The sequence below is a fragment of the Scyliorhinus torazame genome, chromosome 7, assembly GCF_047496885.1.
Source record: "Scyliorhinus torazame isolate Kashiwa2021f chromosome 7, sScyTor2.1, whole genome shotgun sequence".
NCBI classification, from domain to species: Eukaryota; Metazoa; Chordata; class Chondrichthyes; order Carcharhiniformes; family Scyliorhinidae; genus Scyliorhinus; species Scyliorhinus torazame.
This window is the reverse complement of record NC_092713.1, coordinates 63,213,195-63,233,344: the sequence shown is the minus strand read 5'-3', so window position 1 is coordinate 63,233,344 and position 20,150 is coordinate 63,213,195. Positions and strand designations below refer to the sequence as shown.

Genomic DNA, 20,150 nt, shown 5'->3' with positions numbered 1-20,150 from the left:
AGGTAGTGATGAATTGAGTTGTGTGTCAGGTTCAGTTGTAAAGAAATGCCACTCATGCATTCATTTGTATGAGGTGATTGAACTTGTACCCGGTCCTCAGGGCTATACTTCAGGCATTGAACACAATTATACTCTGCTCCCACTCTCTTCCCAGTGTGGAATCTTGTGCCTTCCCCTTGGTCAGTTTGGTGCTGGTGGTGGGGCATTAATCAGGTGGGAGGCTACATTCCCGATTTAAGTCCGGGGTGGGGGAAGACTGATGGTTGGTATTTCTGCAATGCCAATTAATATCCACTTAAGTGTCTTATCCCTCCGCCGCTGGTATTGACCCAGTGATGGCTGGAGGGCTTGCCAGGCGGGAGCATGACAAACAAATGCTGGTGTTTGAATGTGGGCTTCCAAGGGGGTATCTGGTTCAAAGGAACTCTGTGGCTGATTGAGCGGCCCAGCATTGGGAAGGTGGGGGATGGAAGCTGCTGAGAGACAGACCCTTGCCCTTGCTGTCAAGCGCTCTACTCCACATCCCTCTTTCTGTGATCGCTCATCTATGCCTAAATCCCTCCTTGATCCAAGGCCTTGGCTGGAAGCAACCACCAGCTTCCTGGTGAAACTGCTTGAGTACAGAAGAGCTGCCGGCCTCTAATTGACTAACAGGTCTCGCTGGGCAATTTTTGATCCTGTAGGAAGGTACAAGATGTGACGGACCTTCCCGAAAAGAGGTGACATGGCATCACGCCAGTTCTCTCACCGGCGGCTGAGACCCCTGCCACCGTCACAAGATTCTGCCCTCAGAGTACATCTAGAGGGCCTTCTGGTGCTCTGTTGACAGAAAACCTCTATTCTCCTGTCCTCCTATTGCTCCAAGAACTCAGTGAACCTTGCAGTACGCGCTCTGCTTAATACGCAATCTTTATGTGTACTTTCTGCACAGACTCTCTTCCCCAGCCACTTCCTGCACCTGTTCCAGTCAAAGTGCACCTCCCCTTTATGAGATGATTATGATCCAAGCTGCAAGTGAAGGCTTACTTTAATGGTTCTAACCTGTCACAACTTTGCACCTGGGCTTGCAGGCAGTCAGAAGCGTGCTTAGTGCTGACTGCATGCTCCAATCATGGTAATCAGCAGGCAGCACAAGGTTTGCATGCTTCCATCATTGAAGGAACAGGTGAGGGTTAACTGTGCATTAGCCAGTTTTATGGCATCTCAATAGCCTCAAGTGATAGGTGGTAGCGGTTTGAAACTTCTTTTGTATATAGTCCATTTTCATGATGACATTAAAAAGTGTGACATTTGAGAAAGTAGTATTAACTTTAGAAACTAAATGTTCCTCTCTTTGTCTCCTCAGTTTTATCTGCAGGCCCGGTTCACATGGAGAGGAGGCAGGCTCCTTCGACCCCTGCTCCAGTTCACACTGGTGATGATGGCTTTTTACACTGGGCTGTCTCGTGTCTCAGACCATAAACATCATCCCACAGATGTTTTGGCTGGCTTTGTGCAGGGAGCCCTGGTGGCTTATTTCATAGTAAGTACTACGTCAGTGCATTTTGCAATCCTTTCTTAGAAGAATCACTTTTTGAGAGTTTAGAGCTGTTCCTCAGTGACCATGAATCAAGCTTCAAATCTGACCAAACTTAGCAATCACAGCTCCCTGAGAACGGAGAACAGAGGGAATGTGGAGAATGGAAATTATTACCTACTTTCATTATACCTGCCAATTTTTTCCTGTGAGAAAGTACTGCTGGCTCAAGCCTGTGTACTCATGATGCTTGGGGAACAGTTGATTACAGCTTCTTTTAGTCGAGGTCAGCATTACATTTGGAGGGTACATCTATACTCATTCTGCTCCAAGACTATAATTTATACCCACTGAAAGGAGAAAGGCAATTCGGAAAGGAAATCAGGCGGCATGGATTGAAAACTCATCGGCAGCCTTTTCTTTGGTTCAGTGACCAAAGTCACAGCAGCAAACCTTTGTTGATATCATTTTAATCTTTGCTTTGACTCTCCAGTAGAGCGAAGGTTTACAAGCCAGATATTACTGACAAGTACACCAAGCAACAGACACTTTGATGTAGTTTAAGTTAAGTCCACATAAAATTGTGAACTAATAATATTTATGTAGGACCAATAAGTCATTGTACCGCAGTTAAGACTTGTGTGAATATTTTACTGTACACCGTCAGCTGTCGTGGAAAATCTGGTTTGTCCATTTAATAATCTTTATTATTGTCACAAATAGGCTTACATTAACACTGCAATGAAGTTACTGTGAAAATCCCCTGGTCGCCACATTCCGGCGCCTGTTCAGGTACACAGAGGGAGAATTCAGTTTGTCCAAATTGCCTAACAGCACATCTTTCGGGACTTGTGGGAGGAAACTGGAGCACCCAGAGGAAACCCACGCAGACACGGGGAGAAAGTGCAGACTCTGCACAGACAGTGACCCAAGCGGGAATCAAACCTGGGATCCTGGCGGTGTGAAGCAACAGTACTAACCAGTGTGCCACCGTGCTGCCCACTGTGCCATCATACCACCCTCAAGATGCTCACCCTTGAGTTCAATTGTTCTGATTAGGATATCTCAATTCAGTGATCAGACATTTGAACACGTATTGTGAAGCTAATACGTTGTGGTATGCAGTGATAAACACAGATTATGAAACTAGACAAAGATTAACGATCCACTGTCCCTAAAACTTGACTTTTGTCAGGTTTGCAAGATGTAATTCACTGCACTACCAGCCATGCTCAGAAATGACAATAGCTTAATGCAAAAGAAAAGACTAGAAAGGGTGCAGAAGAGATTCACCAGCATGCTGCCTGAGCTGGAACATTTTGAACAGAGGCTGATTAGACTAGGATTGTTTTCCTTAGTAAGAAGTCTTACAACACCAGGTTAAAGTCCAACAGGTTTGTTTCGATATCACTAGCTTTCGGAGCGCTGCTCCTTCCTCAGGTGAATGAAGAGGTATGTTCCAGAAACATATATATAGACAGATTCAAAGATGCCAGACAATGCTTGGAATACGAGCATTAGCAGGTGATTAAATCTTTACGGATCCAGAGATGGGGTAACCCCAGGTTAAAGAGGTGTGAATTGTGTCAAGCCAGGACAGTTGGTAAGATTTTGCAGGCCAGATGGTGGGGGATGAATGTAATGTGACATGAATCCCAGGTCCCGGTTGAGGCCACACTCATGTGTGCGGAACGTGGCTATAAGTTTCTGCTCGGCGATTCTGCGTTGTTGCGCGTCCTGAAGGCCGCCTTAGAGAACGCTTACCTCCTGGAGACCAGAGGCTGAATGCCCTTGACTGCTGAAGTGTTCCCCGACTGGAAGGGAACATTCCTGCCTGGTGATTGTCGCACGATGTCCGTTCATTCGTTGTCGCAGCGCCTGCATGGTCTCGCCAATGTACCACGCTTCGGGACATCCTTTCCTGCAGCATATGAGGTAGACAACGTTGGCCGAGTCACACGAGTATGTACCGCATACCTGGTGGGTGGCATTCTCACATGTAATGTGGTATCCATGTCGATGATCTGGCACGTCTTGCAGAGATTGCCATGGCAGGGTTGTGTGCTGTCGTGGTCACTGTTCTGAAGGCTGGGTAGTTTGCTGCAAACAATGGTTTGTTTGAGGTTGTGCGGTTGTTTGAAGGCAAATAGTGGGGGTGTAGGGATGACCTTGGCAAGATGTTCATCTTCATCGATGACGAGTTGAAGGCTGTGAAGAAGATGTCGTAGTTTGTCTGCTCCGGGAAAGTACTGGACGACGAAGGGTATTCTGTCGGTTGTGTCCCATGTTTGTCTTCTGAGGAGGTCGGTGCGGTGTTTTCCTGTGGCGCGTTGGAACTGTCGATCGATGAGTCGAGCGCCATATCCCGTTCGTACGAGAGCATCTTTCAATGTCTGTTACGCTCCTCCTCGTCTGAGCAGATCCTGTGTATACGGAGAGCTTGTCCATAGGGGTTGGCTTCTTTAATGTGTTTAGGGTGGAAGCTGGAGAAGTGGAGCATTGTGAGGTTATCCGTGTGTTTGGGGTAAAGCGAAGTGCTGAGATGACCGTCCTTGATGGAGACGAGTGTGTCCAAGAATGCAACTGATTTTGGAGAGTAGTCCATGGTGAGTCTGATGGGGAGTCTACTGCCTCCCGAAAATACACAAGGCCAACACACCAGGCCGTCCTATCGTTTCAGGCAATGAGACCCTGTGTGAGAACCTCTCTGGCTACATCGAGGGCATCTTGAAACCCATTGTACAAGGGATGCCCAGCTTCTGTCGCGACGCGACGGACTTCCTACAGAAACTCAGCACCCATGGACCAGCTGAACCAGGAACATTCCTCGTCACAGTGGACGTCTCGGCACTCTACACCAGCATCCCCCATGACGACGGCGTTGCTGCAACAGTCTCAGTACTCAACACCGACAACTGCCAATCTCCAGACGCAATTCCGCAACTCATCCGCTTCATTCTGGATCACAACGTCTTCACCTTCGACAACAAGTTCTTCATCCAGATGCACGGAACAGCCATTGGGACCAAATTCGCACCCCAATACACCAACATCTTCATGCACAAGTTTGAACCAGACTTCCTCACCGCACAGGACCTTCAACCGACGTTATGCACCAGATACATCGATGACATTTTTTTCCTTTGGACCCACGGCGAAGAATCACTGAAACGACTACACGATGACATCAATAAGTTCGATCCAACCATCAGACTCACCATGGACTAGTCTCCAAAATCAGTTGCATTCTTGGACACACTCGTCTCCATCAAGGACGGTCACCTCAGCACTTCGCTTTACCGCAAGCCCACGGATAACCTCACGATGCTCCACTTCTCCAGCTTCTACCCTAAACACATTAAAGAAGCCATCCCCTATGGACAAGCTCTCCGTATACACAGGAGCTGCTCAGACGAGGAGGAGCGTAACAGACATTGAAAGATGCCCTCGTACGAACGGGATATGGCACTCGACTCATCGATTGACAGTTCCAACGTGCCACAGCGAAAAACCGCACCGACCTCCACAGAAGACAAACATGGGACACAACCGACAGAATACCCTTCGTCGTCCAGTACTTTCCCGGAGCGGACAAACTACGACATCTGCTTCACAGCCTTCAACACGTCATCGATGTAGATGAACATCTTGCCAAGGTTATCCCCACACCCCCACTACTTGCCTTCAAACAACCGTGCAACCTCAAACAAACCATTGTTTGCAGCAAACTACCCAGCCATCAGAACAGTGACCACGACACCACACAACCCTGCCATGGCAATCTCTGCAAGATGTGCCAGATCATCAACATGGCTACCACCATTACACGCGAGAACACCACCCACCAGATACATGGTGCGACTTGGCCAACGTTGTCTACCTCATACGCTGCAGGAAAGGATGTCCCAAAGCGTGGTACATTGGCGAGACCATGCAGACGCTGCGACAACGAATGAACGGACATCGTGCGACAATCCCCAGGCAGGAACGTTCCCTTCCAGTCAGGGAACACTTCAGCAGTCAAGGGCATTCAGCCTCTGATCTCCGGGTAAGCATTCTCTAAGGCGGCCTTCAGGACGCGCGACAACGCAGAATTGCCGAGCAGAAACTTATAGCCACGATCCGCACACACGAGTGTGGCCTCAACCGGGACCTGGGATTCATGTCGCATTACATTCATCCCCCACCATCTGGCCTGCGAAATCCTACCAACTGTCCTGGATTGACACAATTCACACCACTTTAACCTGGGGTTACCCCATCTCTGGATCTGTAAAGATTTAATCACCTGCTAATGCTTGTATTCCAAGCATTGTCTGGCATCTTTGAATCTGTCTATATATATATATATATATATATATATATATATGTTTCTGGAACATACCTCTTCATTCACCTGAGGAAGGGGCAGTGCTCCGAAAGCTAGTGTTTGAAACAAACCTGTTGGACTTTAACCTGGTGTTGTAAGACTTCTTACTGTGCTCACCCCAGTCCAACGCCGGCATCTCCACATCATGTTTTCCTTAGAGCAGGCTGAGGGGCGAATGAGGTGAATTAGAAATTATGAGGGACATGGATATGGTAGGTAAGAAGGAACATTTCTCCTTAGTAGAGGGGGGTCAGGAAACAGGGGGAATAGATTTAAGGTAATGGGCAGGAGATTTAGGAAAAACGTTTTCAGCCAGAGAGTGGTGGGAATCTGGAACTCATTCCCCCCGAAAGGGTGGTAGAGGCAGGAAACCTCACATCATTTAAGTAGCATTTAGATGAGCACTTGAAGCACCTATAGTATATACACAAGTCCCGACCAAGTGCTGGAAATGGGATTAGAATTAATAGGTGCTTGATGGCTAGCGCAGACACAATGGCTGAAGAGTATCTTTCTGTCCTGTAAAACTCTGACTCTATAAGCTTTGGCCATGAAAAGAAGATGTTTAGGATCACCGATTTGAAATATGCATGAGACAGGTATGCTTCACAGCTACATTTTAGGTCTATTTCCTACATGCACCCACTAATACTCTGGCTGAGTTACACCTTGAAGCTTTTGCACGGATTTCATTATTAGGTGCATTTCATGATTGGATTTAGCTGCTGGAAAGAAATGTGTCCTGTTTAAAACTGAACCAGAAGTGATTCTGAATATAGATCTTCATACATACCGAATCACACAGTGAGACACTGCAGTTCCTGAGTTCCATTCATCCTGAAATGACTGCATTTGGGCAGGAATTCTCTACTTTTAGAATTCTCTTTTCCCACCAGTAGCGCACCCCTGCCCACAGGTTTCCCAGCGACATGGGGTGGCTTCATTGAGAAATCCCAATGACATGCGGTGTGAAGAGGAATCTCACCGCCAGCAAATGACCCGCCGCTGAGAAAAATGTGGCTGGGGGACCGGAGAATCCCACCCTTGGTCTCCGAACATGAGGTAATTCTATGTCTTTGGCTCTCAAAGACAGCTAATGTACTTAACTGCTTTGGTTGTCATCTTCCTAAATTCTTTACATTCTGGAACAGCCCCAACAGATTGGAAATGTAACAATGGCAAATGAAAACCTGCTATTTAAAAATGGCGGGAGGGAGAAAACAGGGAATTACAGACTGGTTAGCCTACCATCAATAGTAGGGGAGATGTTAGAGTCTATTATAAAGGATGTGATAACAGGACAGATGGAAAATATCAACTGGATTAGACAAAGTCAACATGGACTTCTGAAAGGGCAATCATGTTTGACAGCCTGTAACTAGTAGAATAGATAAGGGGGAAGTAATGGATGCGGTGAATTTAGATTTTCAGAAAGTTTGTAATAAAGTCCCATATAAGAGGTTAGTGTGCAAAATTAAAGTGCATAGGTTTAGTGGCAATATATTGGCTTGGATTAAGAATTGGTTGGCAGACAGGAAACAGAGAGTTGGAAAAAATGGGTCTTTTTCGGAGTTGAAGGTAGTCACTAGTGGAATTCTGCAGGGATCAGTGCTTAGGCCCCAGCTATTCATAATGTGTATATCAATGATTTGAATGAGGAAATCAAATGGGCGGCACGGTAGCACAGAGGTTAGCACTGCTGTTTCACAGGCGGCAGGGATTCAGGTGCGATTCCCAGCTTGGGCCACTGTCTCTGCGGAGTCCGGACTTTCTTCTTGTGTCTGCGTGGGTTTCCTCTGGGTTCTCTAGTTTCCTCCCACAAGTCCCGAAAGACGTTCTGTTAGGTGAATTGGACATTCTGAATTCTCTCTCAGTGTACCCGACCAGGGGCCGTTGTGTGATGACTAGGGGATTTTCACAGTAAGTTCATTGCAGTGTTAATGTAAGCCTATTTGTGTCACAAATAAAGATTATGATTAATAAATGTAATGTTTCCAAGTTTGCTGATGACACAAAACTAGGTGGAACTGTGAGAAGGAAGGAGAGCTGTTTCAAAATGGTTTAGACAAGTTGAGTGTGTGGACAAATACATGGCAGATGTAGTATAATGTGGATTAGTGTGAAGTTATCCATTTCAGTAGGAAAAACAGAATAGCAGAGTATTATTTAAATGGTGATAGATTGGCAAATATTGATGTACAAAGAGACTTGGGTGCCTTTGTGCACCAGTCATTGAAAGCAAGCATGCAGGTACAGCAAGCAGTTAGGAAGGCTAATAATAATGTGGCCTTCATTGCAAGACAATGTGAGTACAGGAGTGAAAATGTCTTACTGCATCTGTACAGGGCCTTTTTGAAACCACACCTGGAGCATTGTGCGCAGTTTGATTTCTTTACCTAAGAAGATATTTACTTGCCATGGAGGGAGTTCAGTGAAGGTTCGCCAGACTGATTCCTGGGGTGGCAGGATTGTTGTATGAGGAGAGATTGGATTGACCGGGCCTATGTTCACTGGAATTTAGAAGAATTAAAGGGGATCTAATTGAAACGTATAAAACTCTGACAGGGCTAGACAGACTGGATGCAGGGATGATGTTTCCCCTGGTTGGTAGGATCTAGGCATCTCCACATCATGGGTAGGATCTAGGGCAAGGGGATACAGCCTCAAGATATGGGGTAGGCCATTTAGGACTGAGAGAAGGAGAAGATTCTTAATTTAGATGGTAGTGGATTTGTGGAATTCTCGACCATAGAATTCACTAACAGCGAGGCCAAGTCACTGAATATATTTAAGGAAGAAATAGATTTCTAAATACTAAAGGCATCAAGAGGTATGGGGAAAGAGCGGAGGTATGAAATTGAGATAGAGGATCAGCCATGATCACATTGAGTGGTTGATCAGGCTCGATGTGCTAAATGGCCTACTGCTCCTATTATCTATATATCTCTATGAAGCTGGAAATAAGGAATGACAATGCTTTGTATTGTTTGATTATTTTTAGATGAAAGATTATTTTTCCCCCTCCTTTCCTGGGGTGTAAGCATTGCTGACAAGGCCAGCATTTCTTGGGCATGCCTAATTGTCCTTGACAAAGGGAAGGTGAACTGCCTTTTTAAGGGGTGGGTACTCCCACAGTGCAGTAAGGAGGCAGTTCAAGGTTTGTGACCCAGTGATAGTGAAGGAACAATGATATTGTTCCAAATTATGATGGTGTGCGACCTGGAGGGGGGAACCTACAGATGGTGCCGTTCCCATGTGCCTGCTGCTCTTGACTTCTATGTGATAGAGGCTGCGGATTTGGAAGGTGTTGTTGAAAGACTTGATGGGTGGTTGAGGAAATAAAGATGTGACTGTTGAGACATATGTAACTGTTAATTTTATAACATTTCCTTCCATGTACAGACCTTGACATGTACTCCTAACAAATAATTCAGCATCATTGTGCAGCCTGAGTACAGTTCACCAATAATATTCTCCACAGAATATAATGTATCAAAAAGAAAATTAATATACAGTCAAATCGAATCCACATCCTCTTTTTAGTAACTCTTTGCAATTATGAATGTTCTTCATCCCACAATATTTCTAGCAATGATTAGTTTTGGCTCAGTTCAGTATCCCTCTGTGAAATATCCTGGAAAATAATTGCCAGATGACAGTGCAATTGGGTGAATAAAGTTACATGAATGATGATGCAAAGAGATCTTTTTTCTTATTTTTAGGTCATAACTTCCAAGTCTGCACAAAATTTCTAAATGTTGGTACCGCAGTATAAATGCTTACATTAAACAATATGGTGGACTGGAATTAAATTCAAATTAGAATCCAATAATTTAGTATACAACAAAAAGTCTATATAGCAATGTCATTAAACAGTGCTTAAAACATTATCCTAGTGAGCCATCTTCATATTTTTAAAATACATCTCGTGGCACAGAAAATGTTTTTTCCCCTTTTTGGTAAGGCAGCAGGATTAAAGGAATAATAAATGTTGTCCCAAAATGTCAAATAATTGGTAGAAACAGACAATCCAGTGCCTCAAAATTGGAGGGTTATGAATTTTTAAATTAAATTTAGAATACCCAATTTTTTTTTACAATTATAGGGCAATTTGCATGGCCAATCCACCTACCCTGCACATCTTTGGGTTGTGGGGGTGAGACCCACGCAGACACGGGGAGAATGTGCAAACTGCTCACGGACAGTGACCGGGGCCGGTTTTGAACCTGGGTCCTCGCCGCCGTGAGGCAGCAGTGTTAACCACTGCGCCACCGTGCCGCCCCAGGAGGGTTATGAGTTATAACATAGCATCATTCAATATTATCATCCATGTTGCATTATACCATAAAACAATAAGTTAATGCATCCAAGCACATTAATGCATGGAAGAAACAGTAATTGAAAAGGATCAAGTATTTTATTGAATTAATGAAGTCATCGGCTTTTTAACGTGTCTTTGTTTTACATACATTAGATAAAATTACTGTTTTTAAAAAATAAATTTAGAGTACCCAATTATTTTTTTCCAATTAGGCAATTTAGCATGGCCAATCCACCTACCCTGCACATTTTTTGGGTTGTGGGGGTGACATGGGGAGAAGTGCAAACACAGTCACGGGGAGAATGTGTAAATTCCACACAGACTTACATTAAGATAAAATTATAACTACTCTCTCACTTTCTCCTCTTGAAAGAGCCATTTCTCAACTCTCACCATAGAAAACACTGGCGGTACAATGATTTTTAAAAAGACCACAATGTAAATGCCTTTATTCTGTTGAAAATAACAGCAAGCAACACCAAGATGACATTTTACATTTCATTAAAGCAGTCTGTAGGTTTTTGTAATGTGGTTCATATCCAGAAAAAACTAACACTTCTTACAGCAAAGCCATATAGCATTAATGACTTGTTATTCACAGTATAAATCATAAAATATATTTAATTCACTGCTTTCTCTGTCACTTTTGTCTCTTGGGATTACGTGTTTTTGTGAGAGAGTGTTCAACCCAGATCCAGTATAAAGGTAAAATCTACTAGTATTCATCATTAACAAAGTCATTTGAATCACTTTTACTCTGAATTCTTGGTTTGATAGTGTTACAATCCCTATAGAAACTAATAACTTCAAAAAAAAAGATATAAATTTCTCCAGTGACCAGCACAAAGGAATTACATGACAATATCTCAAGTTAAAACTTTTACTTTAACAAACAAACTAAAGTCAGCATGTCAAACAATTCTGAGGCAACAAATACACTAAACTACAGAAAAGGTTTCCCTCCCACAAGTCCTGAAAGACTGCTGTTATGTGAATTGGATTTTCTGAATTTTCCCTAACAGGCGGCGGGCGGCATGTGGTGACTAGGGAATTTTCACAGTAATTTCATTGCGGTGTTAATGTAAGCCTACTTATTACAATAAAGATTATTATCTCAAGCTGCTGCAGCACCCCCTGGATCACAGGCAGGGCAACCTGCCACCCTAATCAGTGGTAAGGGCCCCCCTCCCAGAACCACTCTAGCTTTTCCAGCTCCCCTCTCCCTCAGTACCCCTCCTTCAGCCCACTTTCTAGGAAGCACTTGAGAACAAAGAGGCAGCATCTTTAAAAAATACTGTGGTTAGGAAAACACCTGCTACCCTGAGTTAATTGATTCCACAGTGCTATGAAAGTAAACAATTTAAATCTCCCCTTTGAAACTGCCTGGACCTGTCAATCAGAAACCTTTTTGCAGGCAATGGAGCATGAAATTGAATGTAAATGACATTGAATCATAGAAGAAATTCCTACAATGCAGAAAGAAGGAAGCCACTCAGCCCATCAAGTCTGCAACAACCCTCTGAAAGAGCACCCTACCTAGGCCCATGCCCCGCCCTATTCTCACAACCCCATAACACCACCTGACCTGCACATCTTTTGGATACTAAGGAGCAATTTAGCATGGCAAATCCACCAAACCTGCACTTCTTTGGACTGTAAGAGGAAACCGGAGCGGCCGGAGGAAACCCATGCAGACACAGGAGAACGTGCAGACTTCACAGTGCTTCAAGGTTGAAATTGAACCCGGGTCTCTGGCGCTGTGAGGCAGCAATGCTAACTACTGTGCCACCATGCCGCTCCAACTTCTATACTTTAAAGGGAAGTGACAATGAAGATGTGTAAACCACTTCAAAGGTTTCCACCTCTTTAAAGGGATTGTTTTAACTTTAATCTCACAGACCTTTAAACTTGGCATACCAACAGATTTCTCCAAGGGTTTAGCAGTACAGATGGGATCACTTTCACTTTATTATGAGAAAATTTATATTTTACATACTGACTGACTGTTTAAAGGGTTTAAATGCTGCAGATGGGAGTGGGAGCAGCTAAATGAGCCCCAACACAGGAAGGACCCTGATCTGAGACCACCCAGACCAGTGTAAGAGCCCCTGACCCCCACCTCCCATGAAGACTCCCCTCGACTCCTAGCCCTCTTTCCTTATTTTGTAACGTACAAATGTTTTAATGATCAGGATAATATAGATCAGGAGGGTATGAAAAGTGAGTGGCTATTTTAATTAGAGATTTCAACCAACTACCTTTAATTTGGGTGATCTTGAGGGGCTTAGGTCCAAGTTTGCTGCTTTGTGATTCATTGTATGAAATAAGCCGCAAGAGGTAATAAACAGCTTGACTTGATAATGGTAAGTGCCTCAGATAACATGCAGAGAATGTAAATGACGACACCCTAGAGTTACAGTAGCCATTTAGAAATTGAGTTCAGTGTGATCTGGTATTGAGCTTCTGCGGACCATCTGCTAATTTTTAAAGATAAATTTAGAGTACCCAATTATTACTTTTTTCCAATTAAGGGGCAATTTAGCATGGCCAATCCACCTAACCTGCACATCTTTTGGGTTGTGGGGGTGAAACCCACACAGACACTGGAAGAATGTGCAAACTCCATACGGACAGTGACTCAGGACTGGAATTGAATCCGGGTCCTCGGCGGCGTAGTCCCAGTGCTATCCACTGTGCCAACGTGCTGCGCCCAATTGCTAATTTTAAAAAGGCTTTTTCAATGGAATGAGGAAATAGATCTAATAGCCACTAAATCAGGACGGTAAAGGAAACCTAGTTATTGGTTTAGATGCAAATGCAAAACAGAAGTACAATAAATCATTTAACAGTTAATCAGATGTCAAAGACCAGGAGGACCCTAAAGGATGCTAACATGATTGAATTAAAGATGAGCATAAAATATTTTTTTAAATCTGTAATTACTGCCTTGATGTATTTGCTAGGGAAACACCAGTAACGTGTCCTCTACAATCTGAGATAGTTTAAGTACAATTCCAATATGAACAAAATGGAGACATGCTATAAGTAGTCTGAAGAAACAAATCCTCAGGGAAGGATTGTATTATCATAGGGTATGAAAAGAAACAAGGGCTGATGGCTAACCAGTTGAAGTGGTTGAATGCTTGAAAATCCCCGTTTGGAAAACAGTATGTTCATTCAAACTAAGGTTCTGCAATACGCCTCCAGGGGCCTTGTTGCATAGCATCACTGCTCTGGGAATACATTCAGCAGAATTCTCCGTCGACGGGATCCTCCGGTCCACCAGCAATGCACCCATGCCCAATGGTGTGGGTTGGCCATAATGGGAAACCTCATTGGTCAGCTGCAGGAATGGAGAATCCCGCTGCCGGCGGGGGTGCACCGTGCCGGAAATCGCGGCTGCCGATTTTGAAAAACTAAAACAATACCAACCTACAGATATTTCAGGTATTTCAGTTCTTTTTGGAAGCCGAATGTGATTGTGATTTCTCTTTCTTTCTCTGGCCTAGATAAATATAAGGCATAAATGACAGGCCATAATTAATCCCCAAACTCCAAAATTTCAACACCAACTATGTCATTTCTGGGCGTTATGTACTGTGTCACATAGGAAAACCAGCAGCCAATGAGGTCAAAAACTCATTATGTTAATAAATATCTGATTAATGCTAGGCGTCACTTAAAGGAATCTGAATGTTTTCATCTGTAGCTCATCATATCCTGACTAAAAGGCACATTCTTCCTGAACATATTGTGGCTGCTTAATAATGCAGTAGTAAACTGTGACCTTTACCCTCTTGTCTATCTCTGTTACACGACACTGTATTGTTTTGCTGGAGCTGAGATTGTCAGGGCTGACTCATGCATTTCTACCTCCCAGATGTTGGAAGGGTTCTCCATTACTCATAGCTCTAATGATCACTTGACAATGATTATAAACACGGTTATCACTGGCACACTACAGTAGAAAGCAACTCATTGCATTCCAATTTGAAACTGTTTTAAATGCACCTTTTGTCTCGTCTGAAAATTAATTTTCAAAAGCAGCACATTTCGTAAAAAAGGAATCTTTTGAATTGGATGGCATCATTAGTCTGGTTGCTCAGTAATCCAGCCTTGTCAACCCCTGCACTGTTTAGAACTCCGAATTTCACAGGAATATTACACAGTGGTTAACAATGCTGCCTCACAGCGCCAGGGACCCGGGTTCGATTCCAACCTTGGATGACTGTCTGTGTTCCGGTTTGCTCCCACAGTCCAAAGATGTGCAGGCTAGGTGGATTAGACATGGTAAATTGACCCTTAGCATCCAAAGATGTGCAGGTTAGGTTGGGGTACGAGGATAGGGCGGGGGAGTGGGCCTAGGTAGAGTGTTCTTTCAGAGGGTCAGTGCAGACTCGATGGGCTGAATGACCTCCTTCTGCACTGTTGGGATTCTATGGGACTCTATACTCTGCCGTATAGCTAATCTATTCTATGCCATTATTACTTTCATAAAACTTTGACATGATCTTGGGTTTATATCCTATTACTTTGAGATTCAATTTCTAAGTGCAGTGCTTCAAACTGTTATTGGATCCAATACTTAATTTTTTAAATGTCCAGCATACATTTGTTTTCCAAAACAAATTTGCATGCTGCAAGCAACAGCGTTAACAGAAGTGTGTCCTATACCAGTAAGACTAAATTAGTTCCTCCATTGTAAAGGAGAGGTACCTTGGGGACGGGCTAGAGTGATATGACATATCTGTTAGTGGTTGGCTACCCTTCAGTTGATAGCCTGTAATCCAGAGTTCTTACAGAATGGAAGAGGGGGAGGGGTGGATTTACAGGATATGAATGTTTGACTTTTGTCTCATTTAGGCCACTTTTTAAATGATTTTCAAAAATATTGGTACATAACTAACCTTCTCACTTAACCAAACATTGCCCCCCCCCCCCCCCCCCCCCCCCCCCCGCTGCCCTACCACCCACCCTTTATAAAAGCAATCCTGTCCGGTAATATTGTGAGAAATGTAAAAAACATTGATTTCAAATTTCTGTTCCATGTCAATAATATTGATAACAGTAATAAAATACATGGTTTTCACTTGGCCTGAATTTCACTTCACAGAGATTGATAAGAAATGCGAATGTCTTTTAAGATAAGAGACTCTGAACACATTCATGACTGCTAAAAGAGGGGACATGATGGCTATGCACAATTCATTGTAATTGGATTGTGAAATACGGGAACAGTTATAGCCCCTTGAATTTATCTGATGGGTGTGGATTGTTAAGCACAGGAAGCAGAATGTGCCTAAAATAATGTAAGCATTTCAAACCAACTTATTGTACTTAATAGAGAGAGTAGACATGTCCTCTGACCAGGATATTGTGTGAATGCACAATATGCTAATGACATCTGAAGGGCAGAGCATTTGTCAATTGGATTTACTTGCAGGTCAGAAACTCCTGTTGCCCTGCACATTTCACAGAATAACGGTTATAAAGGTTGTTATGTTCTTGTGTATGTGTGAGTGGATTCAGCACACAAGATAGAAAAAACTTGCATCAGTATCTTTAATGTCCTAAATAAGTCCCAAATCAATTGACAGCCAAGTAATTGCTTTTTCAGCACACTTGCGGTTAGTATGTTGTCAAATGCTGCAGCCAATCTATACCGAGCAAGGTTCTCCAACAGCAATGAGATTAAATTAAACTGTTTCGATGATGTCGGTTGAGGGATCAATGTTCGGGAAGGTACAGATTCTCTGCTCTTCGAATAGTGGCATGGAATCTTTTATCTTCACCCGAACAGGTGAGTCTAATCTTGGTGTAATGTCTCTTCGAAAAGGAGCACTTCCGACAATACAGTTTTTCATTGATTTCATAGAATTTACAGTGCAGAAGGAGGCCATTCAGCCCATCGAGTCTGCACCGGCTCTTGGAAAGAGCACCCTTCCCAAGGTCAACACCTCCACCCTATCCCCATAACCCAGTAACCCACCCAACACTAAGGGTAATTTTGGACACTAAGGGCACTTTATCATGGCCAATCCACCTAACCTGCACATCTTTGGACTGTGGGAGGAAACCGGAGCACCCAGAGGAAACCCACACACACACGGGGAGGATGTGCAGACTCCGCACAGACAGTGACCCAAGCCGGAATCGAACCAGGGACCTTGGAGCTGTGAAGCAATTGTGTTATCCACAATGCTACCGTGCACCCTTTCTCCTCTGTACTGAAGGCTTGAAGTTTGAGGGCAGCACGGTAGCATTGTGGATAGCACAATTGCTTCACAGCTCCAGGGTCCCAGGTTCGATTCCGGCTTGGGTCACTGTCTGTGCGGAGTCTGCACATCCTCCCCGTGTGTGCTTGGGTTTCCTCCGGGTGCTCCGGTTTCCTACCACAGTCCAAAGCTGTGCAGGTTAGGTGGATTGGCCATGATAAATTGCCCTTAGTGTCCAAAATTACCCTTAGTGTTGGGTGGGGTTACTGGGTTATGGGGATAGGGTGGAGGTGTTGACCTTGGGTAGGGTGCTCTTTCCAAGAGCCGGTGCAGACTCAATGGGCCGAATGGCCTCCTTCTGCACTGTAAATTCTATGATTCTATGACCTCATAGTCATCTCAGTCGGATAGAAGAGTGCTATGCCATATTGAAGTATAGTGTCTTTGTGATGGAGAGGATATGGGGTCAGAGCTTCGGCTTGGGGTCAGATAGAATGCCATGTTGTGACCAGTTTGGATCAGCCTGATATAATAGCTGGGGAGAGGAGTAGAGTCAGTTGCAAGTGTATGGATATTTTGGTGGGAGTCGAAGATGGTGGCTTCAATGTTCACATCATTTAGCCAGAGGAGAAATGTTAATATGTTTTAAAATACTGCAATATATACAATAGACATTCTGATATTTTAGAATACATGCACATGGCAGTTGTGCTCTTACTGAGAAATAATTTTGCTTTGTAAAATGTCTAGTGGATAAAACTTTTAACTTTGACCTTTGACACAGTAATAGAGCAAATTAGTGAAAGGTGGTTATCAGTAGAATGTCCCATATTTTTCCAAACATGCTGCATGTGAACTGTGGTGACTGATCACTGAAAATATTTTATTGATTCGCTATTTAGAAATATTTTAATGAAACAAATAAATGACAGGGAAGTGGGAGAGGAATGGGTGCACATATCTGGGTTAAAATTTTTTGATGGTCTGTTGGGAACTGTAAAAGCTTCCTGTCAGCTCTGTGCCTTTCTGCAGTGTCCTGTTCCCGGGCTGCCTCCTGGGATTGTCAGGTGTTGGCTTTTTCACACAACTCTGTCCGCTGATGTAACCGGGCAACCAGGAAGTTAATTTTATATTGCATCCGTTCATTGACTGTCTCTGGCAGCCTCTGGCAGCCTGCCTCGGCGCTGGAACCTGCTCTTTGTGTGGCCATGACTGGGAAAGTGGATTTAATCAAGATCTCCAGCTAGTGAACTCCGCAGGATGCATCAGTTGCTCAAGTTCTATATGTACGTAACCAAAAAAAACACAGAAACTTGACCTTATGCTTTTCTCTGTTAATCATGTGGAAGGAAATGTTATAAAACTCCAGAAGTAGTAGTTTTGCAATGTCCAAAATTGTTGCACAAAATTAAATGACAGGAATCAATGTTAACTGAAATGCAGAAATACACTGTGCTCCACTGTTATCCCCTATCTTACATCAAATAATATGTTCTTCTGCTGAGTGTCCAGCTGACCGTCCAGTTGAAGAAAAGTAGATTTCTATGCTGTTGTCAAGGTTAATCCAATTCTATACGTGGACAAAATTGCCTCCTGGTCTCAATGCTGATGGGGAAAATTCTGCCTACATGGCACCATATTTTTGCAATGATGGAGTATAGAGTATAACAATGTGCAGTGCTTTTGGTTTGTTAAGCACGGTGTCTGCTCTCTAACAATAGACAGATAATTAATGGGCAGCTTGTGCAATGATGGGAATTGAGCTGTGGACAGTAGGGGGTAGCTGGGAGGATGCAAGATTCTCCACGGGGCCACTTCATACTTTCATGGCAAACTATGCAGTCAACAGAAAATCACCTTTGGAAAATGTGTTGTCATAGAAATGTGTAAGAGGAAACAGTCACTTATAAGAACCTGCCAGTGCACGTAAAATTATGATTGTCAGTTTTCACATGTTTGCCAAAGTAACAACAGTGATTGGACTTCAGAGTAAATACATTGTGTAAAATGTCTAGGATCTTGCTAAGAAACATGTGAGTACAATTCTTTCCTTTCTGATAAATTAGTTGGGGAAATTGGCAAGGAGCAGTCTGAGTAAGCTGAATTCGTATCAAATACAGTGGAAGTGACAAACTTGTTGAATCACCCATGCAGCTGATGTCTGGGTTTCTCTCTCTGTAAGGTCAACTAGTTCCCAACAGATTTATTCATCATGACATTAGTACTCACAGTTTTAATGAAAATTCAAAGAAAAATGAATGGATTACATGTGAAAAGACCAATAGAAGTTAAAGTTATTTATATATTTTAATTTCCTTACAATTACACTGCTGGTGAAAGCCAGTCTTTAAGTGTAATAGCCTGTTGATTAATCGTGTTTTACCCATTACATCTATAGCCATCTAACCTATAACGTTCTTGACCCCACAGGCCTTCTACGTGACCAATCTTTTCAAACCCAAAATGAAAATTCCCCCTCCACCAGTGAGAAGAGAGATAATTACACCCGTGGACATCACTGACAGGAACAACCATCATGGACTGTGCTAACCGTCTGATTTGCAATAAGGAAACTAATGACATCAACAAGAAAAAAACAAAATGGACAGAAGCTAATACAAAAATCAAAAGGTAAAATAGTGACTGCTGAACAGCACGTTTGCTGCTCTCTAATCTCATCAGACAGTAGAATGTAGGGAGAAAGACATTTTCACCCACTGTCCTGTGGGTATGTACCATAGCAGCATTTCGCATCAACCACAAAAAACGCACAGAAGACATGAAAACTCCAAGCTTGTGAATTTGTTTTGAACTGGTCAAGGCTGACCACCAATGAATGAGTGCATTTGGTCAACAAAAGGAAAAAAAAACTGAACAAAAAATACCATGTGCAAAAACATAACAGTGGCTGCCTCATTGTAAATGAGAACCACGGCAGTAAACTTTCATATTTTATATATAAATATATTAAAAAAAACCTAAAACAAGATAACTATGTAAAATATTATTTCTGAAGCAACTTTTTTTTAGATATTTTATCCTCTGCAATTAAAACTGTTTATATGTGTTTCGACCTGTGTTATTTACAAAGTGCTGCTTAAAAAATAGCATTGATTTTTAAAAAAACATATTTTGTATGTAGTCAACTTATGTAAGACAATTGTAAGCTTTTGTCGGGGGGGGGGGGAAACGAGTTTTGATAAAACTACAGCTAGAACCACTTGCATCAATAATAAACATCACAGTAAGTCATTTGTTAGTATTTTATATTTTTATGTTTTTTGTAAAAGAATATTTAGCTTCAACTCATTTGATCTTTGTAGAATTTGAATGTTAACATTTGACTATTTTTCTGATGTAATTAGCTGTATGTTTTGTCTCTGTGCTTTTAAAATAAAAATTCCTCGTGAAAAATACGTTATTGTATAGAATTTATGACTACAAATTCTTCTTGCCATTACCTGAACAAAACCATATTCCAATAAATTGCGTGCATATTTATCCTGACATTATCCTCCTTTGTTGAGGACAGGGCTAATGGCCAGCATAATTTTCCCAACTCCATTTAAGTGATATTTTTCTTTATTTCGAAAAATTTAAAATATTCCTCGACCTTATTCCAACATATGTGGAGAATAGTGGCCGGGATTCGCCAACCCCACGGCCAAGTTCCGACGCCGGCGTGAAAAGCGGCACCAACCACTCCGGCGTCAACGGTCCCCGATAATG

General features: G+C 42.9%; 1 protein-coding gene across 3 annotated transcripts in view; it reads left to right on the top strand.

Moving 5' to 3' along the window:
- Positions 1–19,837, top strand: part of plpp3 (phospholipid phosphatase 3) — a 195,063-nt gene extending 175,226 nt beyond the window's left edge. For all 3 annotated transcript variants that reach the window (XM_072510805.1, XM_072510803.1, XM_072510806.1), the window contains exons 5-6: positions 1,346–1,522; positions 18,852–19,837. In XM_072510805.1, the coding sequence (XP_072366906.1) occupies positions 1,346–1,522; positions 18,852–18,971 (297 nt within the window). In that variant the 3' untranslated portion in view covers positions 18,972–19,837. The remainder of the gene's footprint in view (positions 1–1,345; positions 1,523–18,851) is intronic.
- Positions 19,838–20,150: the final 313 nt, after the last annotated feature.